Below are 23,530 nucleotides of genomic sequence, written 5' to 3'. Positions count from 1 at the left end.
GACGGAGGAAGGATGGAGCGATTCAGGAAGAAGCATAATTTCTTTACGAAGGAGTGCACCGGCATTAGGATGAAGAGATTGAAACGGAAATACTGTTTCATCAAATACTACATCCCTAGAGATATAGACTCGACCAGTTTTGACTTCTAGGCATTTGACACCCTTATGACGAGAACTGTAGCCTAAGAACACACATTGTGTGGAGCGAAAAGCAAGCTTGTGAGAATTATAAGGTCGAAGATTAGGCCAACATGCACATCCAAACACACGAAGGGAGGAATAAGTGGGTTTGGTATGAAAGAGACGTTCATAGGGTGTGTCAAAGTTGATAGTTTTACTTGGGAGTCAGATTGATCAAATAAGTTGCTGTAAGGAAAGCTTCATCCCAGAATTTTAGAGGCATCCCTGCATTTGCTAGGAGAGCTATACCCATCTCTACTATATGATGATGTTTGTGTTCTGCTGAACCATTCTGTTGATGAGCGTGAGGACAAGACACATGATGACATATTCCAATAGTTTTGAAAAAAAGAATTGAGTTTTTCATATTCGCCACCCCAGTCAGATTGAAGGGAGAGAATTTTCCTCCCAAACTGGCGTTCAACTAGTGCTTGGAAATCTTGGAAGACATCAAAAACATCAGACTTCTTTTTGATAAGATGGATCCATGTATATTTGCTAAAATCATCAATGAAGCTTACATAATAGCTGAACTTGCCAACAGAAGTGGCAGTTGGTCCCCATACATCAGAGAAAATTAACTCAAGGGGAAATTTGAGACACTGCTAGAAGTAGGATATGGTAATTGATGACTTTTGTCTCTTTGACATGAATCGCACACTGAATCTATACTAGAATCATCTAAGGATGAAATCTTATTACTCCTAAGCATAGTTGAACAATAGAAAAAGAAGGATGCCCTAGACGACTATGCCATCTTGACGAGGAAATTTTGGTGACATTGAAGGCTAGTTTAATTGATCTCCAATCTTGAGGAACTAGGGGATAAAGCCCACCCCTACATCTACCTCTGAACAGAACTTTCTTCGTGACCTGATCCTTGATCAAAAAGAACCATGGATGAAACTCAATGAAAATATTGTTGTCAAGAGTGAGGCGATGAACAGAAAGGAGATTCTTTGATGTACTAGGGACATGCAAAATATTCTTAACTTTCAGATTTTTATGGGGAGTGCGAATAAGTGATTGACCAATATGACTAATTTTCATACCTACTCCATTGGCATTGTGCACTTGTTCTTGTCCTCTGTATTTTTCCCGGACGGCCATCTTTTCAAGCTCTCCGGTGATGTGGTCCGTAGCACCACTATCGGTGTACCAGTTTGTATTTATTCCATATGAGGATGTGCTAGCGGAGCCAACCACCCTCTCTTCAGGTTCATAGTCTTCCTCATACCGATGCCAACAATCAGTAGCACCGTGGCCAGGTTTGCCACAGATCTGGCATGTGGGTCGATCACGCCCACCATTGCGGCCACCACGATTGTTGTTGTTGAAGTGGCAGCCTCCTCAATTCCCGTAGCCGCCATTGCGACCACGGCCTCCACGCTGTGCTCCGCGTCCACCACGGTAGCTGTAGTTGCCGCGTCCTCGTGCTGCAGAGTTTGCCGAAGACTTGAACTCTTCTGTAGTCCCTGCTTCTCCGAGCAGAGCATTGTGCGCGCCATAGTTAGACAGCCGCGCATACAGATCATCTAGAGTGATATGCTCCTTCTGCGCATCAATGGCGGCGACCAGCGAGTTGTAGTCGCTTTCTAGTCCGGCCAGAATATACGACACCACTTCATCCTCAGTGAGTGGCTTTCCAGCTGCAGTGAGCTCGTCGGCAAACCCTATCGTCTTGGCAAAGTATGCGGCGACAGTCAAGTTTCCCTTGGAGCCTTTGGCGAGCTGAATCCGCAGATTATTGATCCGCGATCTTGACTGAGACGAGAACATGTTCTCCGGCGCGCTCCAGGCTTCGTGCGATGTGGTTTTGGAGATGACCTGCGTTAGGACCTCCTTGGAGAGGGTGTTGATCAAGTATGACAGGATATGTTGGTCCATCGCAATCCAGTCGGCATACGCTGGATTTTCAGCTGATGAAGACGAGCCCTTCTCCTTCCCTGGGAGTTTCTCCTCAGGTGCAGCGATCGATCCATCCATGTACCCGATGAGTCGAGCCCCGCGGATTGCTGGAAGCACTTGGGCTTTCCAGAGGAGATAGTTCGCCCTTGTCAACTTCTCGGTGACTTGCGACGCAGATAGATTCGGCAAAGCCGCCGGCGTCGCCATGATCGCTAGATCTCGTCGAAGTAGAGGAGCTCTGATACCATGTAAGTTTTGGTAGATTTGTTTGGAAGCGTTACCCTTTGTCTCGGGCACGCGTACGTGTTTATATGAGCCAGGAATTGCCCCTAGCGTGGCGTACAAGAAGAGGATCCTAAACAGATCCGTTACAGATAAGAACTCTGCCCAAACCCTTATAACTCGGATTGGTTACATATGATAACACGTACACGACACATATTCTAACAACAGGTCCAGCACTGATTTGCAAACCTTGCCTAATACGGAGTACGATACAGAAATAGACTCGAACACACCCTCTCCTAGCAGAGGATGCACGCATCGACCTAAACTTAAAATAATTTTTTTAACAATGAACCCCGCGTCCCTCCTCTCCTCCATATAGTACTACTGCTGCGAGCGATCTTTGGCCACTCCCAACGCAACCCACCGATTGTCCCCTCTTCTCATCCTTCGCCGCTCCCAAGTTCCAACTCAACCAAACCATGGACTTCAGCACCGTCCGCGCGGAGGCGGAGGAGGTCCTGAACCAGGGCATGAAGGAGTTCAAGGAGACCGTGCAGAAGGCGGAAAGCGACCTCGAGAAGGTGACGTGGAAGTTCATCGCCCAGGAGAAGAAGAAGAAGGGCGCCGCCCGCCTGAAGGCGGCGATGGAGGTCGTTGACAAGGATATCAAGGACTTCAAGGACGCCATGCGCAAGTTGGAGAGCCGCGTTCAGAAGGCCGCGCAGGTGTTCAAGCAGGCCATCGAGAAGGCCGCCAAAATGGCTGCCGCTGCCGACGCCAACGAGGCCCTCGACGCCGCCGCCAAGCAGGAGGAAGAGCAGCGAGTGTGGAAATCTCGAGCCACTGGACATGGAGAAGAGTTCCGATCAGGAGTAGACCAGCATCTTGACACCTCGCAATCTCAATCGGTTTTGTGCTACCCATCATTAACACCGACTTGTTTTAACTCTTGTTCTATTGCATCGTTCATTCTGTTCATTTTAAACATAAGGCACAAAGTGCCCAGCTTTAAATTAATAAAGTCCAAGCGGCTGATGATACAAGAATGCTGAGAACAGCTTACAACATCCAAAACTACAGCAAACACAAACACAAGAAACCCAGCTGAAGTCCTCGATGTCCTCAAGCGAGAACGAAGCACCCGTGGGCGACGGAGGTGAAGCGAGGTAGAAGCATCGAAAGCGAAGCAGCGGAGACCCACTTGCCCCTGATCTATCTGTCGTCTGTCAGTACTCCTCCATTGCCGGAGAGGGTCCCTACCCCCTCGTCCTGGCTCGAAAGGACGCCGAACCGCCGGCAATGGAGACACTCCCCTTGAGCAGAGCACAAAGCAGGAACCAAGCCTAAACCTAGGGCAAGAACAGAGCCCCAATACTCGCAGCCCGAGCTCACCTAGCGAAGCCATGCCGCCCGCCAAGGGTTCACCCACGCAGAGCCGAAGCCGCGGACTTGGTCGTTGATGTAGAAGAGCAGTGTCGCGGAGCAGCACCGCCACCACCCAACTGCACGAAGGCAGCAACCGCACACCCCGAAGGTCCCAAAAGCAGCGCCTCCAAGGAGGACACGACGCTCATGGCGCCGCCGCCGCCCAACAAAGTTAGGATTTTCACCCCGGGGGCACAACAGGGGTGGGGTGAAGGGAAGGGAGTACCTCGACGACGCCACCAAGGAGGAAAGCGGCGCCACTCGGGCGTCGCCGCCGTCGCAGCCGAGACCGGCACAGGGATTTCTCCCGGACTCTACTTCCAGCCACCAGCACCACCTCCAGCCATGGAACCGGCGGCACAAGGCCCACGAGTTCCAGATCCAGCGTGGTGGGAAGCGCCTAAGAGCAGTTGAGAGGATACTTCAGATCTGGCGCCCAGCCACCGGAGCAGCCCCGCGCCACGACCGCCGTCCGCCAGAACCTCGCCGCCCACGCGGCCGAGATACCGGACCGCATCCGCGCCCACCGCTCGCCGTCGAAGCCGGTGGCGCCTCACCGAGCAAGGCCGCCGCCTTGCAGTCCCGAGCCCCCACCGAGGGAGCCGCTGGACCAGCTCTGCCGCGCCATCCGCCGAGCCAGAGGCCGGCCGTTGGAGAGGAGAGCCCGTCGCGCCGCCTCCAAGGTCATGGCGAGCCCGCCGCGGAGATCCTCCACCTAGCCACCGCGGGGGGAGCCGAGAGCTCAGATCCCCACCGCCCCCTTCACCGGCGTTGCGGGCTTAGCCCGGCAGCGCCTCTGGGAGCGGCGGAGACGGGAGAGAGGAGGGGAGGGGGGCGGCGGCGGCGCGCTTTAGGGTTTTGCCTCCCCGGTCGCCAGGAGGGGGCGACGCGAGGAGGAGAAACAGGTTACAGGCTCTCAGGATGCATATTGGTCATGGAGTAGATGACTGTAATTTTCTGGCACTATGTGCTTCAGTTTTCCTTTGTGTTATCGCCCTATTTCCTGGAACATACTCAAGGTATTACTATCTCAGTAAGATTGATCATTATCAGTTTAATTTGTGGTGCGCTGTACTGGAGATTACGATTTTTTTCTTTCAGATTTGCCATTGAATGGTCTACTTGTTGGCTGCCTCTCTTTTCTCTTTGCTTACCAGTCTTATTTACAGTACAGCAATATATGTGTACAGTAGTATGTTCTATTTGTTATGTCAACAGTTTCTGTCACTATGTCTTTCAGAAGTAGGCCGTGGGTTGCAGATCGACTAGTCAGAAATTGTTTGAATTGATCTACTGAGTAGAAGGATTTTTTTTCTTTTTCTTTGGAAGATCATATCTGCTTATCGTTAGTAATCTGCCTGGCAAGGGTTTTTTTTTGTTTGAAGTACGAGCTAATTTCTTGAAAGCAAGATCTTTCTAGTTGAGTTCTTTTACTCCCTCCGTTCCATGAAGGTTGTTTTCTGAGAATACATCTAAATTTTGATAAATCTCAAAAAACCATTTGGGATGGAAGTACTATGTTTTCAAAATAAAAATCACATAAGGAGTCTGATGAAGTAAACTTAAAAGCGCAAATTTTTCATCAAAGCAACACGAGTGATAATATCAATCATAAGTCACAAAGGTACGTTAGTCCTTTTTGCGATAGAAAGATAGGACGGCGTACAAGGTCTGCACGATGCTGAGCATGAGGAGGAGAGTGCCGGCGAAGAGCGAGATGGCCTTCCAAGGGGTGTGGAAGTAGGTGTTGACGAACTGCGTGAACCAGTAGGTGAGTCCCCGACAGGGATTGTTCCAAATGTACATGTACACCTGCTGGTACAAGTGGCCGATGGCGCTGCCCCGCACGACCACGAAGTCGGTGGCGAGCCGCTTGAACATGCCCACGACCGCCTCGTCCTCGTGGAGTATGTTCTCGATGACCCCCTCGGAGCACAGGAGCTTCACGTCCTGGGCTGACAGGAGGATGCTGCCCAGGAACTGAACGAACTCCGTCACGTCATTCCCGGCGTCGGCGTGGAGCCGCTCGAACGCCATCATGTTGAGAAAAAAGTACTCGCTGCTGTCGTCCATAACAAACCGAGGCATGGTCAGCACGCCATTCTGAAAGCTAATGCAACGTGGGCTGATCGTACTGCCCGCCTTGAAACTGATCCCGGCGTGGTAGAGCTCAAACGCCGACGGGATGCTGTACCCCTGGCCCTGTGTGATCGAAGTTAACTGGTCCTGGCCGGAGAGGAAGCTCCGCCGGATAACATCGAGGGGGTGGAGCGCCAGCCCGATGCCCGGCGGAAGCGGCTGCAACATCGTGGACAGAAACTCCAGCACCATTCGGTTGATGGCGAATTCGTCGGTCTGGGCAGATATCCAAGCATTAATCCGATCGATGGTTAGTTAACTAGAGAAATGCGCCGCGATGGCAATTCGAATATGCATGCAACGCTTACCAAATTAGTATTGACATTCTCCAGGGCCATGATCTTCTGTAGCAGGAGGAGCGGCAGCTGGTTCTCCATGATGACCATGTCCAGCCTGATGTGTGGAACTGTGTACAGAAGGCCATGCATGCTGAAGACTGGATCCTTGGGAGCGTAGTCCCCGACGTGCTCCCCCGCCGCGGCCATCCTCATCACCTCGAGCAGGAAGCACCCGTCGGTGACCATCACCTGCAAGAAGCGGCTTCTGTTGCCTGGTCCGCGCCACTCGTCGCCGAGATCCGCGTACGCGCCCTCCAGCTTCTCCGCGACCTCCTCCACGCCGGCGACGAACTGCCTGGCCGTCTTACCGGAGCGCCGTACAACGTGCCGGAGCGCGCGGCGCTTGTGCACCTCCATGGGCAGCAGGTCGGGGTCGCCATGGTGGTAGGGGCCCAGCGACAATGTGCGCGGCTTGTAGGCGCCGGCGCCGAGGATCTTCATGCGCGCCGGCACCAGGTAGATGCTCTGAGCCATCCACTTTGCCCCTTCCGCCTCTGGCTGGGAGTCGACGAGAGTCTTCTCCACGTCCACGACCCATGCTTCCACGGTCTCATCCGCCATTCCGGCTTCCGTTTCGACTGGAGAATTATGTGCCTACTCTTCTTCAGATCGATGTCGCGTCCTCTACGTGTACTGAAACCACGGCTAGTGACCGATGTGACTAAATGGATACGGATGGATCAACTTTCTAAGTAGCAAAGCTCACATGATTACTGTATGATAAGAGTTAACAATGGCTGAAGAAAGCTAGATAAGAATGGTGGAGTGATGGAGCTGGGAGGTATCTTTACCATCTTTTATTTTCTATATTGGCAGAGGCGGATATAGTTGCCTCTTTTCCTCTTTATTTGCTTTTCTTGATGGTTTAGGCCACTGTATGTTTGCTTCTCCTTTATCGAAAGATAAAGCTTTTGCCTCGTTTTAAACAAAAATTGTCAAAGGCAACGAATCCCCAAGCTAACAAATTTAACAATGGTAGAATCGACAGGTAGAAAAGAACGATGGAGATAGAGCTGGCCAGCTGGGAGGTGTATCTTTACCGTGTTCTACTTTCTATGAAGAGAGGCAACGAATCTCCAAGCCAACAAATTACGATGGAGTACGAGAGGCTTGCATCGCATCGACAGGCAAAGTTAAGCTTTATCCTAATATAAATTCATCTTACATGAATCACATCCTCGTGTTACATGAGCCACAATTTTGTATTTAAAGAATATAAGTATCTGGGAGAATTCTGGTTTTTACCCCCGAGTTACACTCTTCTGACGCTAATTACCCTATTTACTAAATTTTCACCCGAATTACTCCATTTAGCAAAACTTTTACCGAGTTTTACCCATTTTAAGATATTAAGAGAGATCTGACATTTTTTTTTCATGAATAGAAACACTCCAGCACTTTCACTATTACATCGGTACAAACATCAATAAAGTTAAGGGTTTCCACTTTGTTGTCACAGCAACATTTGCAGATTCGGAAGTGTAAAAATCACAAAACACCATAGTAATCAGAACTCCGAACAATTGAGGGCATACCTTGGTTTCCAGCAAAAAAAGAATGGGGCAAGCCAATAGTCCACCTCGTGGATCGAGTTCCAGGCTCTGTTGTGATTGTTGAACTGTGCCATGCTGAATATATTGTTATCCGCTATGGAAAAAACATACTCCCTCACTAATGTAAGAACTTTTACATATATTAAAATGGATTAGGATGAGTGAACCTACAAACCAAAATGTGCCTAGATACATGTACTTACGAAAGAAGGTAAAGGTCTTACATTAGTAAACCGAGGGGGTATAATAAATCTCACGCAAGAAAAACCTGGGCCTTTTCCTCTCACAGTTGTTCCCCTGGGCAACCTATGGCAAACCTTTTACAGAACTACGTCTTGCTCGTTGCTCAGTTCCAGGTGGTAGAGAGGAACATGGATATTATTTTTCATTTTCCAGGTGAACAACATAGGCATTCTGACCGAGGTGCTACTACATGTTTCCGCTTATTCAGGGAGCTGCCTGCCAAAAAAGATGAAGAGGTGCTAGAGGAATCTCCTTGCTCACGGAATCACAGCTACTGAGCTCAACGGGCCAACCTGAAAAGCCAGCTCCACTACAGATTCTGGGAAACAAATGCATCTGTATCACAAAGAATATACATCATTACATGCTGTCGTTCAATCGTCTTGACAAGCAGAGAAACTAAACTACGATACGCAAAATACACACACTTATACATTGCTCGAACTTCCTTCCTAACCGCCGCTACGAGATGCTGAGTTCATCTATAGTTCTGGAAAGCTCGGCATCAGTGGCAAGCCCGTTGGTCCCATTCATCTGTTCTGTGGCATGGTCGCCACCACCTGAATTTGCTTCAGTGCCTGATCCGGTAAGCTTAGCACTAGCTGCAGTTGTGGCGCATTCAGCAAACCGGTAGCAAGAGACGAGGTGGTCATTTGTCATGCCAGTGACTTGCATGAAGGTGTACACGACTGTTGGGCCTACACTGCGGAAACCCCTTCTGACCAAATCTTTGCTTATGGCGTCTGCTTTAGATGTCTTTACAGGAACCTGACGGGGATACCTGAATGTACTCAAAATTGGTCTGTGGTTCACAAAGCTCCAACAGTACTTATCAAATGACCCAAACTCCTCTATGATCTGCAATAGTAAGGACATGGTGATAAGAAAACACACAGTTAAAGAATATTTTTGGGCAAAGATCGCATGCAGCTCTTTTTCAGTAAAAGGGGTGCAGGACGCTGGATGTCAAATATCAGTAAGAAAGGTAGAGGTTTATTTTGATATGTGGAGTTACAAAAACTTCAGTAGACTTAAATACAACCATATCATATTTTCATTTGTTCTTAATCCAAAAGCAGAACTTGGATTCAGCAATCGACTTTGGCACTACCGTGCCATAGAATTATTATGAGTAAAGGGGCAAGCTAACCTTCAGTATTTGTCGCGCATTCTCAATAACACCGCGCAGTTTCTGTTCAGATAACAAGGAGCTGCTAGGACTTCCCGGTGCAATGATCTTCCTCTCACTTAATTTGGAGACCAGTGCTGGGTCAAAATCCATAAAAACCTCCCTGTGAAGCACACAACCTAAGATGTTAGCAGGGTTGCCAGATGCCAACGTTATCCAAGCATATCAAAAGTATAGAGAACTACCTGAATACAGATCTTTTGTTCAAAATTGTTGGCCATGTAAGCTCAGCTAATGAACCTGAGAGTACCAGCAACTCAAACAACTTCCTGTAATTAACATGTAGTTCATAAGACATTCTTTAAAGAAGGATAAAACACCATGTTTTACAAAGAGTCCCATGTGCGTAAACAAAGTAGTAGCTTTATCAATGTTCATATTTGCATACTTGTCATCATGAACTGGAACTCCCCACTCTTCATCATGGAATGCAACATAACATGGATCTGCAATTGCAAGTGAATATGATTAAATTGTGAACACAATAAATATAACAGTAAGATTTTGAAAGGTACGACTGCGGCATGGATCATACAAAGCAAATGAAGCACCATGGATAATAAGATAGGAAAATTTGTACGTACGAGGGAGTCTCAAAATAAACACCAGATTACTGGTACAAGCAGTTTGCTCTCATTGCACCAAATATGCACTTTAAATCAAAATAAGAAAAAAGAAAGATATCCAGCTATGCGAAAACTGAAAACACTAATGAATGTAATCCTACACTGTGCTAGGAATATAAGTTCATGTCCCCCAAATTTAGGATAGTCCTGCACTGGATTTCTGTTGCAGCTTTGCACTATCACTGTTGAAGGGATGACTCACGTGAGAAGATAAAACTGTTATTACATATTACAAGGCCCTTAGCAGTGAAAACAACATTATTGGAGCAAAAAGAGGCAGGAAATAAAAGGATCAAGTCCTGTATACTTTAATATCAAGCTGATGACCAGGCAAGCATGTGAAAAGTGATTCCTCAAACTTGCATTCCAATTTTGGAAATCTGTAAAGATTCTAGTAACTACTTCAAATTAGTTTACAGGTTCGTGAAGGTTTCAGTAAAAATCATCCATATTTGTGATCAGTGAAATTTGTTGAATTAGGATCTGTACATCGCTATTGGAAAACAACAGGAGTAGCCCACATGCATCATACTATGCAATATAATGCTAGCAATTATACACAAAATTCATGGGCATTCAAAGCAAATTTCTTTGGATAGGTCACACAACTAGTCACATAAAAATGGAGAAAGTTCCTAGCTTGCTAAGAAGGTAACTACCAGTTTCTCATTTTCACCTACTTTTTTTCAATAAGATTAGCAATAGGCCTATATGTAGAGCATGACAGATACTGCTCCTACATGTTCTTGAAAAAAAAAACTGCTAGCCGACAAAACATTGTTTGACATTTGTAAGATAACGACCATGCTTATCATCTTACATAATATCCATGTATATGTTGTTTCAGTAAGTAGAACTAGAAAATACCCTTCACTAAATAACCACTGTGTGAAGCTTTTCCAGAGTAAAGCTCCTGTGTGATTAAGACCACTACGGCATGATTCTGCGGTTTCCTAGTCACATCTAGTAATACCTAATTTTTGCATACAACTCAGTAGTGTTTTTTACACACATCCACACCAAATCCATTTGACACATTAAACTAAACAAGAACACTAATGCACTGAGTAACTTCTAATGGCAGAATGGCAGGCTTCTTTCAATGTAGCTCCTTATGGTTATGGTGATAGCTTACTAACTACTTTAATCATAAAATTTCTTACTAACTGCAACATCTCTTCGTAACATTTGGAATCTCTTGGTAACATTTGGAATCTTAAAGATCAGAGAACCCTGAAATGCTTCAACCATAAATGAATGATAAAATCCTGGTCCCAGGTTCGCATCATTTAGGATCTAGCATTTTAAACTCAAGAAAAATATAGTAGTTTTGATCTGCATTTTGGATCTGATGCGGATTGCCTCCTCATCCTACAACAAAACCACTACTGCAGTGCTAAAAACGACTGGGCTAAACGAAATATAGGTTTATATGTTCAACGGAGCAGTGGTTCAAGAAAAGACGCACCAGTATTAGCCGTCACCCAGGCGCACCTCCTCTTGAGGCCAGAAGCGCAACCCGGAGAAGCGGATCCAGCCTCCCTTTCCAGCATGGCAGCAAGCTTGTGGTCAGTCTGAGGGACGGCCTTCTTCCTCCTCGGCCCGGACACCGGCCTCCCGATCCGCCCGGTGGACGCCCGGCTACAGAACGAGTCCGTGGACGCGTCCGATGAGCACGACGCGTCGAGAGAGAACCCCGAGCGCAGCAGCAGCTCCTGCCGGCGCATCCCCGCCGGCACGCTGAGGGACGGCAGCAATGTGGGGGCCGCAGCCGGCTTCTTCTCCTCCACCGCTGCTGTGGCATCCCGCCCGGGCCTCGGCGACGCCTTCCGGCCCCGGGTGGCAGACACGGACCTGGTCCTGCTCCCCGCGGACCTCGGCTCGGAGTCTCCGCCGCCGGACGCCGGCGACAGCCGCCCCCTCGAGCTGGACCCGGACATTGCGGCCGAACCACCAAATCCTCCCCCCAAAACCCCTCCTCCTCGCCTTCACGAGCCTAGCAGGGAACCAAATCGGCGAGGCGCCGCTCGGGGAACGCCAAACCAAGCACCGGGCCGCGGGTACCCCGCCGCATTCCAGACGATCCCCGGCTCCCTCTCCGCAAATCCGGAGCAAAACCCTAGCAATCGGCGCCCAACCTCCGCGGCATTGCGGGCAGCGAGCTGGCAGGCCTCGATCTAGACGCCGGAGACGCCCAAAACCCCCGCCGCGAGCTCCCGGAGACGAAACCAAAGGCTCAATTCCAGAACCTCGGAAACGGCGGCGGCAGGCGAGGAAATAGGCTCCCGCGAGGCCCGATTCGGGTGACTCCCGAGCAGCGAGCGGCACTGCCCTCCTCCACGGCGACGGCGACGGCGACGCGGGGCGCGAGCAGCCGAGAGGGAACCCTAGCGGCAGTGGAGGAGGCGGAGGGAGGAGGAGGAGGCGGAGTGAGGTGTCCGGAGCAGTAGCGGCAGCAGCTCGAAATTTACTGCCGCTGGTATTGGTTGGTGGTGCCTCGTAGTAGTGTTTAGCAGTAGATTTGGGTTAGCGAGGTGTTTTGGTCCTCACGGTTTTGACTTGTAGTCGCGTGAAGAGCTAGATGGATCTAGTGTAGCTATAGTAGATAGTGCCAACTTGAAGTTTACTGTGAATTGTGTCCCCCTTGCTTCGAGAGATGCTGCATTGCTCCTTTGTCGGACACCACAATAGGATGATTCGGCGGTTTATACGCAAGGTCGCTTCGTGGCCGTGTTTTTTTTTTTTTTTTTTTGTCTTTAGGGCATCTTCAGCGGCGCGATGCAAACGGACGCTGAGCGACCGTTTCGTCCGCCGTGACCGGAAATGCGTCTGACACCTCCTCCAGCGGGGCGACGCAAAGTGATCGGACCGTCCGTGGAGACGCAAACCTGGCCCAAATATGCGCCTCGGATGCGTCTCCGTGGACGTCCGGAAAGTGTCCGCTCGCGTCTGACGGACGTTTCGTCGGGCCCGCCTGGCAGCGACTCTGCGTCGATGCGTCTTCTCAAACGCGCCAGTGACTGCGCCGCTGCGTCGCTTCAGCAGCCTGCGCCACGTTAATGGCGATGCCTCGGCTGCCAAGCGGCCGCAGCCCACCTCCGCCAACCACGTTAATGGCGACGCCACACATCCTGCGGCCACCGCATGCCTCCGGCCTATATAAAGGGGGCGCGCGTTCTTCTTCCTCACCCGCTCCTCCAAAGAAACCCTAGCCGCCACAAAGTTCGACCGTAGCGCCGCCTAGGTGTTCCTGCGACGCATCCAGGCCCGCGACGAAGTCAATGGCTGGTCCTGGTGGCCTGCGAGGCGGTCGAGGCCGCGGCCCTGGGCGCCCCCGGGGCCGGGGAAGGGGTCGCCGTGGTGGAGCAGCAACGGCCCCACGCTCGCCGTCGCCTGCGCCCTCCTCGTCTTCGCAGGACGACCGCTGCTTCGAGTTCCTCCTTTGCATCGACGACGACCCACTCGGCATCAAGCGGCTCCCGGACAAGTTCGCCGAGTTCGTCGATGGCGTTGAGCCGGCGCATTTGCAGCTACGGGAGGCCAGCTGCAACTTCTGCCACTGACCCGTGGAGGTCCTATTCGACAGGCAGGGCAAGATGTATCTGCACACGGGGTGGGACAAGTTCGCTCGTGACCTCGCGCTCGAGCCCGGCTGCCAGCTCACCTTCCTCTACGAGGGGGACGGCGAGATGATCGTCAAGGTGTTCGACGACACAGCCTGCCGCAAGCACTACTACACCGGCGAATCCGGCTCGGACACCGATAGTTAGAACTTCGAGTGTTCTTTCTTTGCAGCTAATCTGGCTATAGGCCAGACGAAGCCAGTAGTGGAGGTTTATGTCTGTTCTTCCTCGGTAGAACCAACAAGGGCACCGTCTCCTCCCGCTGGATTTTCCAGTTTGGGTGATTGGGTGTGCCCTCGAATTTTCTTTCTTGGCAGCGAACATACGGAAATCAACACAACTGGCTTCCTTTTAAAAAAATATATATTTGTGTTGACCATGGTTCAAACTATGTGTTAGTTTGTGTAAACCATGTTCCAAACTATGTGTTAGTTTGTGTAAAATCATGGTTCAAAATGTAATATTTGAAACTATGTTTAAATGGAGAAGAGGAAAAAAAAGAAAAAAGAAATGTGTCGCCCCGCTGGAGCAGCCCCCAGACGCAAACGGACGCGCGGACAAAAACGGTTATTGGACATTAAAATGTGTTGCGCCGCTGGAGGTTCCCTTACAATGTGAACCTGGTATGCATTAATTGATGTAGAGACCGGCTACTTTTTTAAAAGAAAAAGAAGCATACATAGACCGTATGTAATCGTGGATAGTGTGGCCAACAAGTTGCCAAGATGAAATGTCTGTTCGAAAGGAGAGGACCACATGAGCTAGTCCGAGCGACACTTTCTGCGATACCCATTTTTGCCATAATGTCCCTCGGCATCCCGGTCAAATTGAGAAGATCATAAGAAGCTTCGGCTCAGAAGGATGTGAAGGGTGGCCACTGCTAAGTGACATGGAACAAAGTGTGTGTCCTCAATGAATGGGGTGGCCTTGGCATTCCTAATCCTAGGATGATGAACATAGCTTTGAGAACTAGATGGTTGTGACTTCAGCGAGTTGACGACTATAAGTCGTGGAAGGAGCTTAACATCCAGGTTCCCCAAATGGTGAGGAAACTTTTCAAAAGGGTGACCTACTCAGTGATGGGGCAGGGCGTCCACCTTCTTTTGGACGGATCGGTGGATCCCAAATGGACGGCTATGCGACATAGCGCGAAACCAACGCAGGGTCCACGAGGGCCTAACTGGTGGTTGGTTGGACGGCCTTCCTCTGGATTTAGGTGTGCCTGCGATCAGAGCGTTGTTCGAGGTGGTCGATCGTCTGGTAGACATTACCCTTACCAAGGGTGTGGAAGAAGCCTTTCGCTGGGGTTGGGAGAAGGATTACTCCTACTCCACCCGTTCGTATTATCGAGAGATGTTTGGTGCCAGGGTTGAGATGGCGGGTGCATTACAAATTTGGCGATCGCGAACTCCGCCGAACTGCAGGGTGTTCCTTTGGCTTGCAGCAAGGAACAGATGCTGGAGAGCTGATAGGCTGAGCAGGCGTGGTCTTCCGCACCCGGCGGCATACCGTTTCTGTGATCACAGATGGGTGAGTCCTTAGATCACCTTGTGATGGACTGCATCTTGGCATGCGAGGTTGGGCAACCGATCTGCGTTGATGGGGCAAGCTACACTGGATACAGCAACCGGACACCAGGCTTGTCTGCTGGTTGCAAGAGAAGTGTAGAGGGCCGGGAGCAGATCGCGACTTCGTGTGACACTCATCTGTTGGTGTCTATGATGTCATCGGGATGACGTGGTCTTCGAGGGTGTGACCCCCTCCAAAGTTGCGGTGATTTCGAGGATCTCCGACGATGCCGAGTTGTGGTGAGCTGCTGGGTTGTTCAGAGGCGTTCTCGCGCCACTGGATAAGTGGAGATGCCGCGAGTAGTTCCGTAGTGTGTACGTGTTGCCTTTCTATGAGGTAGCACGGAATTGCGTTTCTTTGGCGCATGTGCTATAAACATGTTGTACAACGGCCTTTTGGCATTTATTCTATGAAACGGATACGGTTTTTCCATGACGTGTCCATGAAAAAAAAATGTATGTAAATGCATTGTTTGCTTGGAGTTGAAGTTTGTGTTAATCATTGGCCACATTTTTTTGACGGGCAATTATATTTCTATGATTTCTTTACATGAGTGTGTGTTTTGCAAAAATAAACAGACCAAAAGTTCTTTACGTGAGTAGTAAAATTGATGTTTCATAAATAAGTGTATCACAGCCTAGGGCACGCTCAAATAATCATAATTTTTAGATGAATAATTATTTTGCTACGAATTTTCAGGGTGTTCTTCAATGTTTGTGCATGAATTGTAGTTCTAACATGAGAGGCCTGAATCCTGATCAGCGTACAATCAATCAACTGTTTACTGCGAGAGCGTACAATGATTAGGCCATGTGATCCGATCCAATGGCTTGCATTCGGAGATCGGAGAGGCCCTTTGTAATCAGACAATCACACAGTCAGGTACTTGTCCTCGTCACCACCAACACGACCGGCAGTAACTGAGCAACACCACCACGATCGATCGAGAGCGAAAACTTGGACCGAATGAAGAGGTCCATTCCTTCCACGCCACAAGCTTGGACCGTAGCAATCAAACACATAGGCACATCACCAACATTACGGCCGCAGCTGCTGCTGCACGCTGGTCCCGTGCCAGGTTTACGGTTGAAAATGTGGCGTGCGTTTCGTTCTGCTTGCTGGATGTACATGTGACGTGCTGCTAACTAAACAGTAGCGTACTACCTAGCCCCTAGGCAGCATGTACCGCCGTATAAGACGAGGCAAACCTGGAGAGTACTTGACTGATCACGCCGGCAATACTCTACTGCTTTCATCTTTTTCTCTTTTGGGGGAACAGTGCCGCACACCTAACACGAACAGCAACAAACACGCTGCATCACACCATCCAGCCGTGCGACGCTAACCGATCGCAACTGAAAGCTTCAAAAAGTGAGATCACATGTAGTACATTGCATGGCCCACGCAGCCCCAGCCGAGTGTAACCTGAGGTATTTCTTCACCAGAAGAAACAGAGAAAACTGTATGTACAATTGCATACCGGCAAGGCTGAAAAAATCGGCGAATTTCCAAATGCTACTAGTGTACAGGGTGCAGCAGAAGGTTTGCACGAATCCGTCTACAAGGGGAAGAACCTTCTCTTCTTGAAGTACCACAGGAGACAGGCGAATATGACTGCGCCAGCGACACCTGTTATGATGAGCGTCCACTCGAAAGCATGCGGCAACTTCAGCACATCCATCTGCTCAAAGTTCATGCCGAAGACTCCCGAGACGACCCCGAAGATGGCCACCACAAATGTAGCGGTGGTCAGCAGCAGCTCGAACTGGATCAGTTGGTTCCGCACGTTATCCTGCAAAAACAGCATCACACGTAAGCAAAGATGCTAGTTAAACACGCGATAGAAAAAACATCCAGAAATCTAGTTTACCCTGGCATCCATGATAATATGAATACATCCAACATATAGAAAAAGTATGACTGTCTGTAATAAGTTGACCATCACCAGCTAATCATATTATGACAAACACAGATTCACATGCTCCCAAAGAAAGTTACTGCTTGGCTCCACATTTGTGATAATGACAAAATTAAGATAACCATTTTGCTTTATTCTTTCACAAAATCCCTTTAACCAATGTGTTTTGTATAAAGTTAACCCCCCGGCATCCAAGAATTGGTCAAACTGAAATTTCTATCTCATCAATGTTCTTAATAACTAGTAGTCCCATCATGCTAGGCATTATCCTATCAGTGACTATATGAGAACAGCTACTGTTTGTTAATTTCAGAACCAAAAGATTGGTTAATTAAAAAACAAAAGCTAAATACTCCTACATGATAAATGAATAAGGCCAAGTGGAAGTTTTTTAGTTCAAGGCTAACACATTAACTTGTGTTAGTTATCAACCAGTTGTGGTGTACTTTTTACATGTCTACCTTACCGGAGTTTCATTAACATTACGGTTTGACATTAATACTGTCAATTAAGTTGTTCTCTAGCATTTCCACGTTAGCTTATCATTTCCTTATGACTAGAAACAGGCAATTATTTGTTTAGTCTGTCAAACCGAATTTCTGTGTAAATAAATGAAACTTACTGGAGTTCAAAAAGAAGCTAAAAAGCATATGACAGTAGTAACTACCAAAAAATGAGCCACTGAGAAGTTGCAAATGGTTCTGGTAAATGAAACTTGATTTGAAAAAATGAAACTTGCAAGATTTGGATGGCCAACAGTTTTGTTTTGAGCTGCATCCATTACTTGAACTCTGAACAATAGCCATGTTAAAATCATAAGTAGAAATCAGGGAAATATACCAGCTGGATGTTGATGAAATCCTCTGTGTCATCAATATACTCCTTCAGCTGTTTTTTTAATGTACATAGAAAAATTGTCAGCCAGTGTAACTTAAACGAGAAAGAGAACTGAACAAGAGGCCAATGTAACTACAATTCACGCTTCATACCGAAGTTAATTTGTTGAGAGTGTAGTCAATAACCACAAAGTAAGCCTCCAATAACATTTCCAGTTCTTCTATGTTATACTGGCTGCTCTCTGAGCTCTTGAAGCTGTCGTGTCTGCTTCTAGCAAAACTAAATTGCTTCTCAAGTCGCCGAGATGCAGGGGGTGACGAAGCTGGGGAAACTGGAGCAGAAAGGGAAACTTGAGCAGAGAATGATGAGCCAAACACATTATTGCCAATTCCTTGAAGGCCTTGCTCGTCTAGCAATGATGCTTCCATCCTCATCTTCTTCTCAGTGAGGTACATTTCAGCCATATCACCATCATCATCCATCAGCTGCTCTATCTCATCTCTGACCTTAATGGTGAAAATTGTACATTTCATAAGACTGAAAATGGATCTTGTGACAACTGTCTAATGAAACAGGAAAAAAATATAACTGAAGTCCATTTACCTTTTGGACCCTCCTAGTCAATGCAACCAGCTTGCTCTTTAGGCGTCGAGCACGCTCCAAGTCAAGGGTACTGATTTTCGCTGTTAAGTCGTCTAGCAGTGGATAAGCTTCAGCCTCCAATTCAACAGCCTGAGAAAATTTGCCAGCATTTTTAGTTCTCCAATCAGATGCCAAATCATTATGCTAAAAACAGAACATGAAGTGTAGAAATTGAACTTCTCACTATAGCATCTTTCAGGTGATAACCAAATGTGTGATTGTGGCTAAATTTTCATTGAACAATTGTTGGTGATAGTTAATTCTATTTTTCTAGAAATCAAACAAAGTAGCAGCGGCTGTTTTGTTGTAGGACTAACAATGCCACACAACTGATGCAGTGATGCTACATCAGTTATCTTTATCAATCGGTGCAGTGGGTTCTTTCACCTCATCATCCCCTTATGTGAGCAAGTCTAGCAAACAAGTGAGATGATAGCCACATTTGTCACATACAATACAACAATAACGATGAGGTGTCACATATGTTAGTTTGGCATTACCAGTGGTTGTAGCTCGACTTATTGGGTAGTCTAATTTATCAAAATTCATATTGTGTGCAACCTCATTTGATTATTGTTATATGGCAAACTGAACTTCCTATATATGGGATGATCTACTAATCTAGCAGCGGATAAGCTTCAGTCTCTAATTCAACAGCCTGAGAAAATTTGCAAGCATTTTCAGTTCTCCAATCAGACGTGACATCATTATTATGCTAAAAACAGAACAGAAAGTGGAGAACTAGAACTGCTCACTACAGGATTTTTCAGGTGATAACCAAATGTGTGGTTGTGACTTAACTTTCTTTGACAATTGTTGATAATAGTTAATTCCATTTTCCGGAAATCAAAAATATAGCAGCGGCTGTTTGGTTCTAGGGCTAACAATGCCACACAACTGATGCTACGTCGGTTATCCTTACAAATAGGTGCAGTGGGCTGGGCCCTTTCACCTCCTCCTCCCCTTATGTGAGCAAGTCTAACAAACAACTGAGATTGTGGACAGGAAAGTTGGGACAAGACTGTCCATAAGTGGCAATAATATATAACAATAACGATGAGTGTGTCACACATGTTAGTTTGGCATCACCAGTGGTTGTGGCTCGACTTATTGGGTAGTCCAATTTACTAAAATTACAATGGTGCTATGCGACCTCATTTGACTATTGTTACATGTCAAACTGAACTTCCTAGTATATACGGGATGATCTACTCCACAGCTTATTTCACCATCTACTGCCTTCCTGTCACCAATACAATAAGGCCAGGAGGAAATCGATTCTTTCCAGGAAAGGACACGGTGTAGATTTGTGGATGTTAAGAACGTCATATTATATGACTGTTCAGACGATCACACTGTAAGCAGACGTTAACACTGTATTTTGACTAGGGAAGCCCAATGCAAATAATCCAAATTAACAATTCATAGCAATCATTTAGTTCAATCCTCACAAAACTCCCGAAGGACCGAAGAGATCAAGCTCACCATGAACCAAAACTGTAGGTCGGCTAGTAGATTAGTTGAGACCGGACTACAAGTCAATTTTAGTAGTTCGGCACAATAAGGTCGGTAGACGGGTAGAGTGCGATGTTGCACCTGCGCGTCGAGGAATGAGCATGCTGCTTCGAGCGCAACCTCGAGGGCGATGAACTCGAAGGGCAGGTCGTCGGCGCGGTCGACGAGGCGTCGCTGCAGCTCGTCGACGTACATCCTTACGGCCCCGTCGGCGTCCTGGTCGCGCAGGACGAGCGCCTCGTCTGCGGTGATGATGCAGCGTATCCGCTCGAGGTTGCAGACGACGGCGCGCTCGCGGCCGAGGATGGCGGAGGGGTAGACGAAGAGCGGGTCGAGGAGGCGGAGGTCGCGCGCGGGCAGGTCGAGGCGCCGCATGAGCGCCGGCTTGGCGACCTCCACCGCCTCGGACGCGCCCGTCGCCGCGTCCACCCGCACCCACGAGCGCCGCCCGCCGCCGCGCTTCTTCAGGCCGTGGACGTCGATGGCCACGCCGCCGCCGCCTCCTCCCCCGCCGACGCCGACGCCGCCTGGCGCCGCGGGCTTGCCGCGGCGGTGGGGCCCGTTGGCGGCGGCGCGGGGCGGGAGGAGGAGGCGCTGCTTGATGTCTTGGTCCATGGCGGCCGGGATCTGTGGTGGGGGCGGCGTGTCAGTGACGGGCTCTGGATAGGTAGGAAGGGACGAAGGGTTGGATTGGATGACGAAGGAGGTGGAGTGCGTATGTGGAGAGGAAGGGATCTCCACGGTGGTGGGGGATGGGCGCCGAACATCGCATTATTTCACATGGTGGGCTCGGCTGGGCATGCAGGTGACGTGGCGCCTTCCGTGTCGTTGGATTCAGCAGGTCGCTGGAATCTCCGGTTTTGTTGACGAGCTCTCTTGTATGCTCTGCAAACTCTACCTACTCGTGCTTCTTCTATAATTCAAACTAGAGTACATTAAAGTGATGACATTCAATTAAAAAAAAGCAAGACCGTTGGTTTTTTATTTTTGACTAAAAGCTAAAATGGATAGTCAAAAAAAAAAGACTAAAAGCTAAAACGTAGATTAACATGGAACAAAAAAGAGTCTAAAATGTAGATTAACTGAATTGTCTCTTAGCCATCTCAATGGACTGATTTATTTCGGACATAAAATATGTCTTTTTAGGTTGGGCTCCAAATAGTAATTTGGACGAGACCCAGCGGCAAGACCCTTTTATATGATTTTTTATATTTATAACTTAATTTATATAGGAATAAAAAATAAAAAATACATAAAATTTAAAATAGCTGGATAGAAACCCTATTAGGGCTTGCGCTGGCTGCGGTGCCTATTCCTCGTCGTGGTTGGCAGTCGGGTCGACGAGCTCCGGGGCGGGCCACGAATAAGGCCACGGGAGCATCGGTGGCACCGGAGATGGGGCCGCAACCGCTAAGAGGCGGCGATGTCCAGCCAGAGAGGCTCCTGCTCATCCACCCCGGTGGCACGACCGGGAGTTCGTCCTTTGTCTTCACGATCGCTAGTTCCCCGCTCTCCCACGCAAGGAAGCCGAGGTAGTTCTCTGTGTTATCTCTTGATCCATTCGGTCCGAAATACCTGATGTAGTATAGTTGCTTTTTCCTTACAAGATCTCGGTTTATATCGATCCTTGGGAAGCGACTTCTATGGTGATTTACTCAAGCAACCTTGTTAAACTTGTGAAATCTTCATCTCACCGGACCTTTGAATTTACTTGGGATTTCGAATTTACTGGGGGTTTGTGAATCAATTGATGGAGATAGGCCAGGACCAAGGTTCACCTGCAGGTGTGCATACATGAATGGGATAAAAGATAATAATGAGCATAATTATGCATAATTAATTCAGATTAGATTCGTGTGGAACGGTGCGTCCTTATGCACTATAGACTCCAGTTGCGCTGGTTATCTACAGACTAGTGGAAGAAGTCCTTGTCGCTGAGGAAGCCCGCACGGTGTCCCAAGTCCCTACTACACCACAGCACAGAATCAACGACAACAACAATAGTCGGGAAAAGCGCTTTTGCCAACAGAAAGTCGGTTGGGAAAGGGTTTGCCGACCGACCTTGTTTGTCATTGTATGTCCAGTCGGCGTGGGCCCATACCTAGTGCCCATAGGTGTCCCACGTGTACAAGTTGATGTTGTACGAAGCATCGACGTGTAGATCGGGCAGCAGGAGCACCCGACGACACCGGAGTTCTTAGCTCCGCGCATGTCCATCACGTGGGACCGGTGACACGGAAACCCTCTTGAGTTGAGCAGCCAACCGTTGGGAAGGTGGGCGTCGTCCCACCCTACCTCCATCCTCGTCTGGTGGAGCGACCATGCCACGTGTCGTTGCCTATTCGACGGTACCTCAGAGGAGGGATCCTCACGAGGGGGAGAAGAAGTAGGGGCCATAGGGCGGAGTGCACACGGGACGGTGGTACGCGAGTTACCCAGCTTCGGAACACCTGCACGATGACAGGGCCTACTGCTGCTTGTCTGGAATTATCTGGGCGCTTTCGCGTTGTTACAATGAGTTGTGGTTGTGCCTCTAGGGCTCCCGGGATCCGGCTTATAAAGGCGCACGGATCTAGGGTTTACATGGAGAGTCCTACCCGGATACAGGTTTCCTAACTACGGTACAATGTCTTGCCGTGTACGTCAAGGATCCACCCTTCCATCTATGTCACCCGGATCCGGGTCCTTACTGGGCCTCCATGGATCCGGGTTCTTCCACAAGGTCGGTCGGATCCGGCTCCCTGCTCCTGGGCCGGACATCTTCCGTCAGGATCAACAGCAACTGGGCCGCCCGATGGGCCACATGCCTCATCACCATCTGTGGGTCACCCGGGCTTGCCGGATCTTGGCACTGTCGATGGTACACCCATGAAGTATACCCACAACAGTAGCCCCCAGAGTTCTCCGAGTTTCGCCTGCAGTTTCCGCCATGCTTGCACCTTAGGTTTCCGGCATCGTTGGTAACGCGGAGAAATTTGAAGAACTCCAACTTCACATTTTCTTCTTTCCTAACCTTTAGTCAGAAAATCCCCCATCCTGCGGGACTTCATCCATAGACAGTTTCAAACATGTCTCCGGGTTACTCCCCTGCTTGCGAATGGGGATTACTTATCTTCGCGCCTTTACCCGGAATCTTTAGCAGACTCGAACGGTTCCGCCAATTCTGGCGCCATTTTCGCGCGATTTGTGCGGTAACTTATCTCTAGCCATTTTTACCGTTAGGGTTTGGGACACGTGTCACGCATCCAACGGCGTGACGCCTGCGTTCCGACCACAGGATGCGGAGCACAAATCTCGTCCCCTCAGCCTATAAATATCCGCCGTCGACCCCCTAATCCTCATTCACCCCCCTTTCTACCTCTCTGCGAAGCGCCGCCTCGAGCTGTCTCTCCGCCGTGCCGGAGTCTCGCCGGACCCTCGCCGGAGCTGATTCGCCGCCGTACGGAGTTTGTCCTGTTCTTAACTTCAGCGAGCCACCGCGTCGAAACCTCGTCGTCGGCGACTCCGGCCACCGCGGACTCCATCACGGTGAGTTCTCGAGCTTCGCTCTCGCGCCGTAGTCGGTATGGATGATCATTAGGTTGATGACGCTGGATC

General features: G+C 48.9%; 3 protein-coding genes across 3 annotated transcripts; all 3 read right to left on the bottom strand.

The window, feature by feature from the left end:
• Positions 1-5,337: 5,337 nt before the first annotated feature.
• On the bottom strand, positions 5,338-6,984 carry LOC127335441 (UPF0481 protein At3g47200-like). The gene is made up of 2 exons (XM_051362092.2): positions 6,189-6,984; positions 5,338-6,096 (listed from the first exon to the last, which is right to left on the bottom strand). The coding sequence occupies exons 1-2, from the start codon at positions 6,777-6,779 to the stop codon at positions 5,371-5,373; spliced, it is 1,317 nt and encodes a 438-aa protein (XP_051218052.1). The 5' UTR covers positions 6,780-6,984; the 3' UTR covers positions 5,338-5,370.
• A 1,305-nt stretch (positions 6,985-8,289) lies between these two features.
• Positions 8,290-12,340, bottom strand: LOC127335442 (uncharacterized). Its single transcript, XM_051362093.2, has 5 exons — positions 11,298-12,340; positions 9,592-9,649; positions 9,389-9,472; positions 9,165-9,306; positions 8,290-8,872 (listed from the first exon to the last, which is right to left on the bottom strand). Exons 1-5 carry the CDS (start codon positions 11,767-11,769, stop codon positions 8,477-8,479), a joined length of 1,152 nt encoding a protein of 383 aa, XP_051218053.1. The 5' UTR covers positions 11,770-12,340; the 3' UTR covers positions 8,290-8,476.
• Positions 12,341-16,510: 4,170 nt separating this feature from the next.
• LOC127335440 (magnesium transporter MRS2-C) lies at positions 16,511-20,626 on the bottom strand. The gene is made up of 5 exons (XM_051362091.2): positions 20,015-20,626; positions 18,380-18,508; positions 17,929-18,282; positions 17,780-17,827; positions 16,511-16,813 (listed from the first exon to the last, which is right to left on the bottom strand). Exons 1-5 carry the CDS (start codon positions 20,546-20,548, stop codon positions 16,580-16,582), a joined length of 1,299 nt encoding a protein of 432 aa, XP_051218051.1. The 5' UTR covers positions 20,549-20,626; the 3' UTR covers positions 16,511-16,579.
• Positions 20,627-23,530: the final 2,904 nt, after the last annotated feature.

The sequence above is a fragment of the Lolium perenne genome, chromosome 2, assembly GCF_019359855.2.
Source record: "Lolium perenne isolate Kyuss_39 chromosome 2, Kyuss_2.0, whole genome shotgun sequence".
Lineage (NCBI taxonomy): Eukaryota > Viridiplantae > Streptophyta > Magnoliopsida > Poales > Poaceae > Lolium > Lolium perenne.
This window is presented reverse-complemented; position numbering and strand designations above follow the sequence as displayed.

Coding starts and splice junctions, on each gene's coding strand:
- LOC127335441 (XM_051362092.2), bottom strand. CDS start 6,779: ATGGCGGATGAGACCGTGGAAGCATGGGTCGTGGACGTGGAGAAGACT. Junction 6,097..6,188: donor AGAATGTCAATACTAATTTG/GTAAGCGTTGCA, acceptor ATATCTGCCCAG/ACCGACGAATTCGCCATCAA.
- LOC127335442 (XM_051362093.2), bottom strand. CDS start 11,769: ATGTCCGGGTCCAGCTCGAGGGGGCGGCTGTCGCCGGCGTCCGGCGGC. Junction 9,650..11,297: donor CTGGGTGACGGCTAATACTG/GTGCGTCTTTTC, acceptor TTGCAATTGCAG/ATCCATGTTATGTTGCATTC. Junction 8,873..9,164: donor ATGCGCGACAAATACTGAAG/GTTAGCTTGCCC, acceptor TTACTATTGCAG/ATCATAGAGGAGTTTGGGTC.
- LOC127335440 (XM_051362091.2), bottom strand. CDS start 20,548: ATGGACCAAGACATCAAGCAGCGCCTCCTCCTCCCGCCCCGCGCCGCC. Junction 18,283..18,379: donor TGACTAGGAGGGTCCAAAAG/GTAAATGGACTT, acceptor TTCACCATTAAG/GTCAGAGATGAGATAGAGCA. Junction 16,814..17,779: donor ATTTCATCAACATCCAGCTG/GTATATTTCCCT, acceptor CTGTTTTTGCAG/GATAACGTGCGGAACCAACT.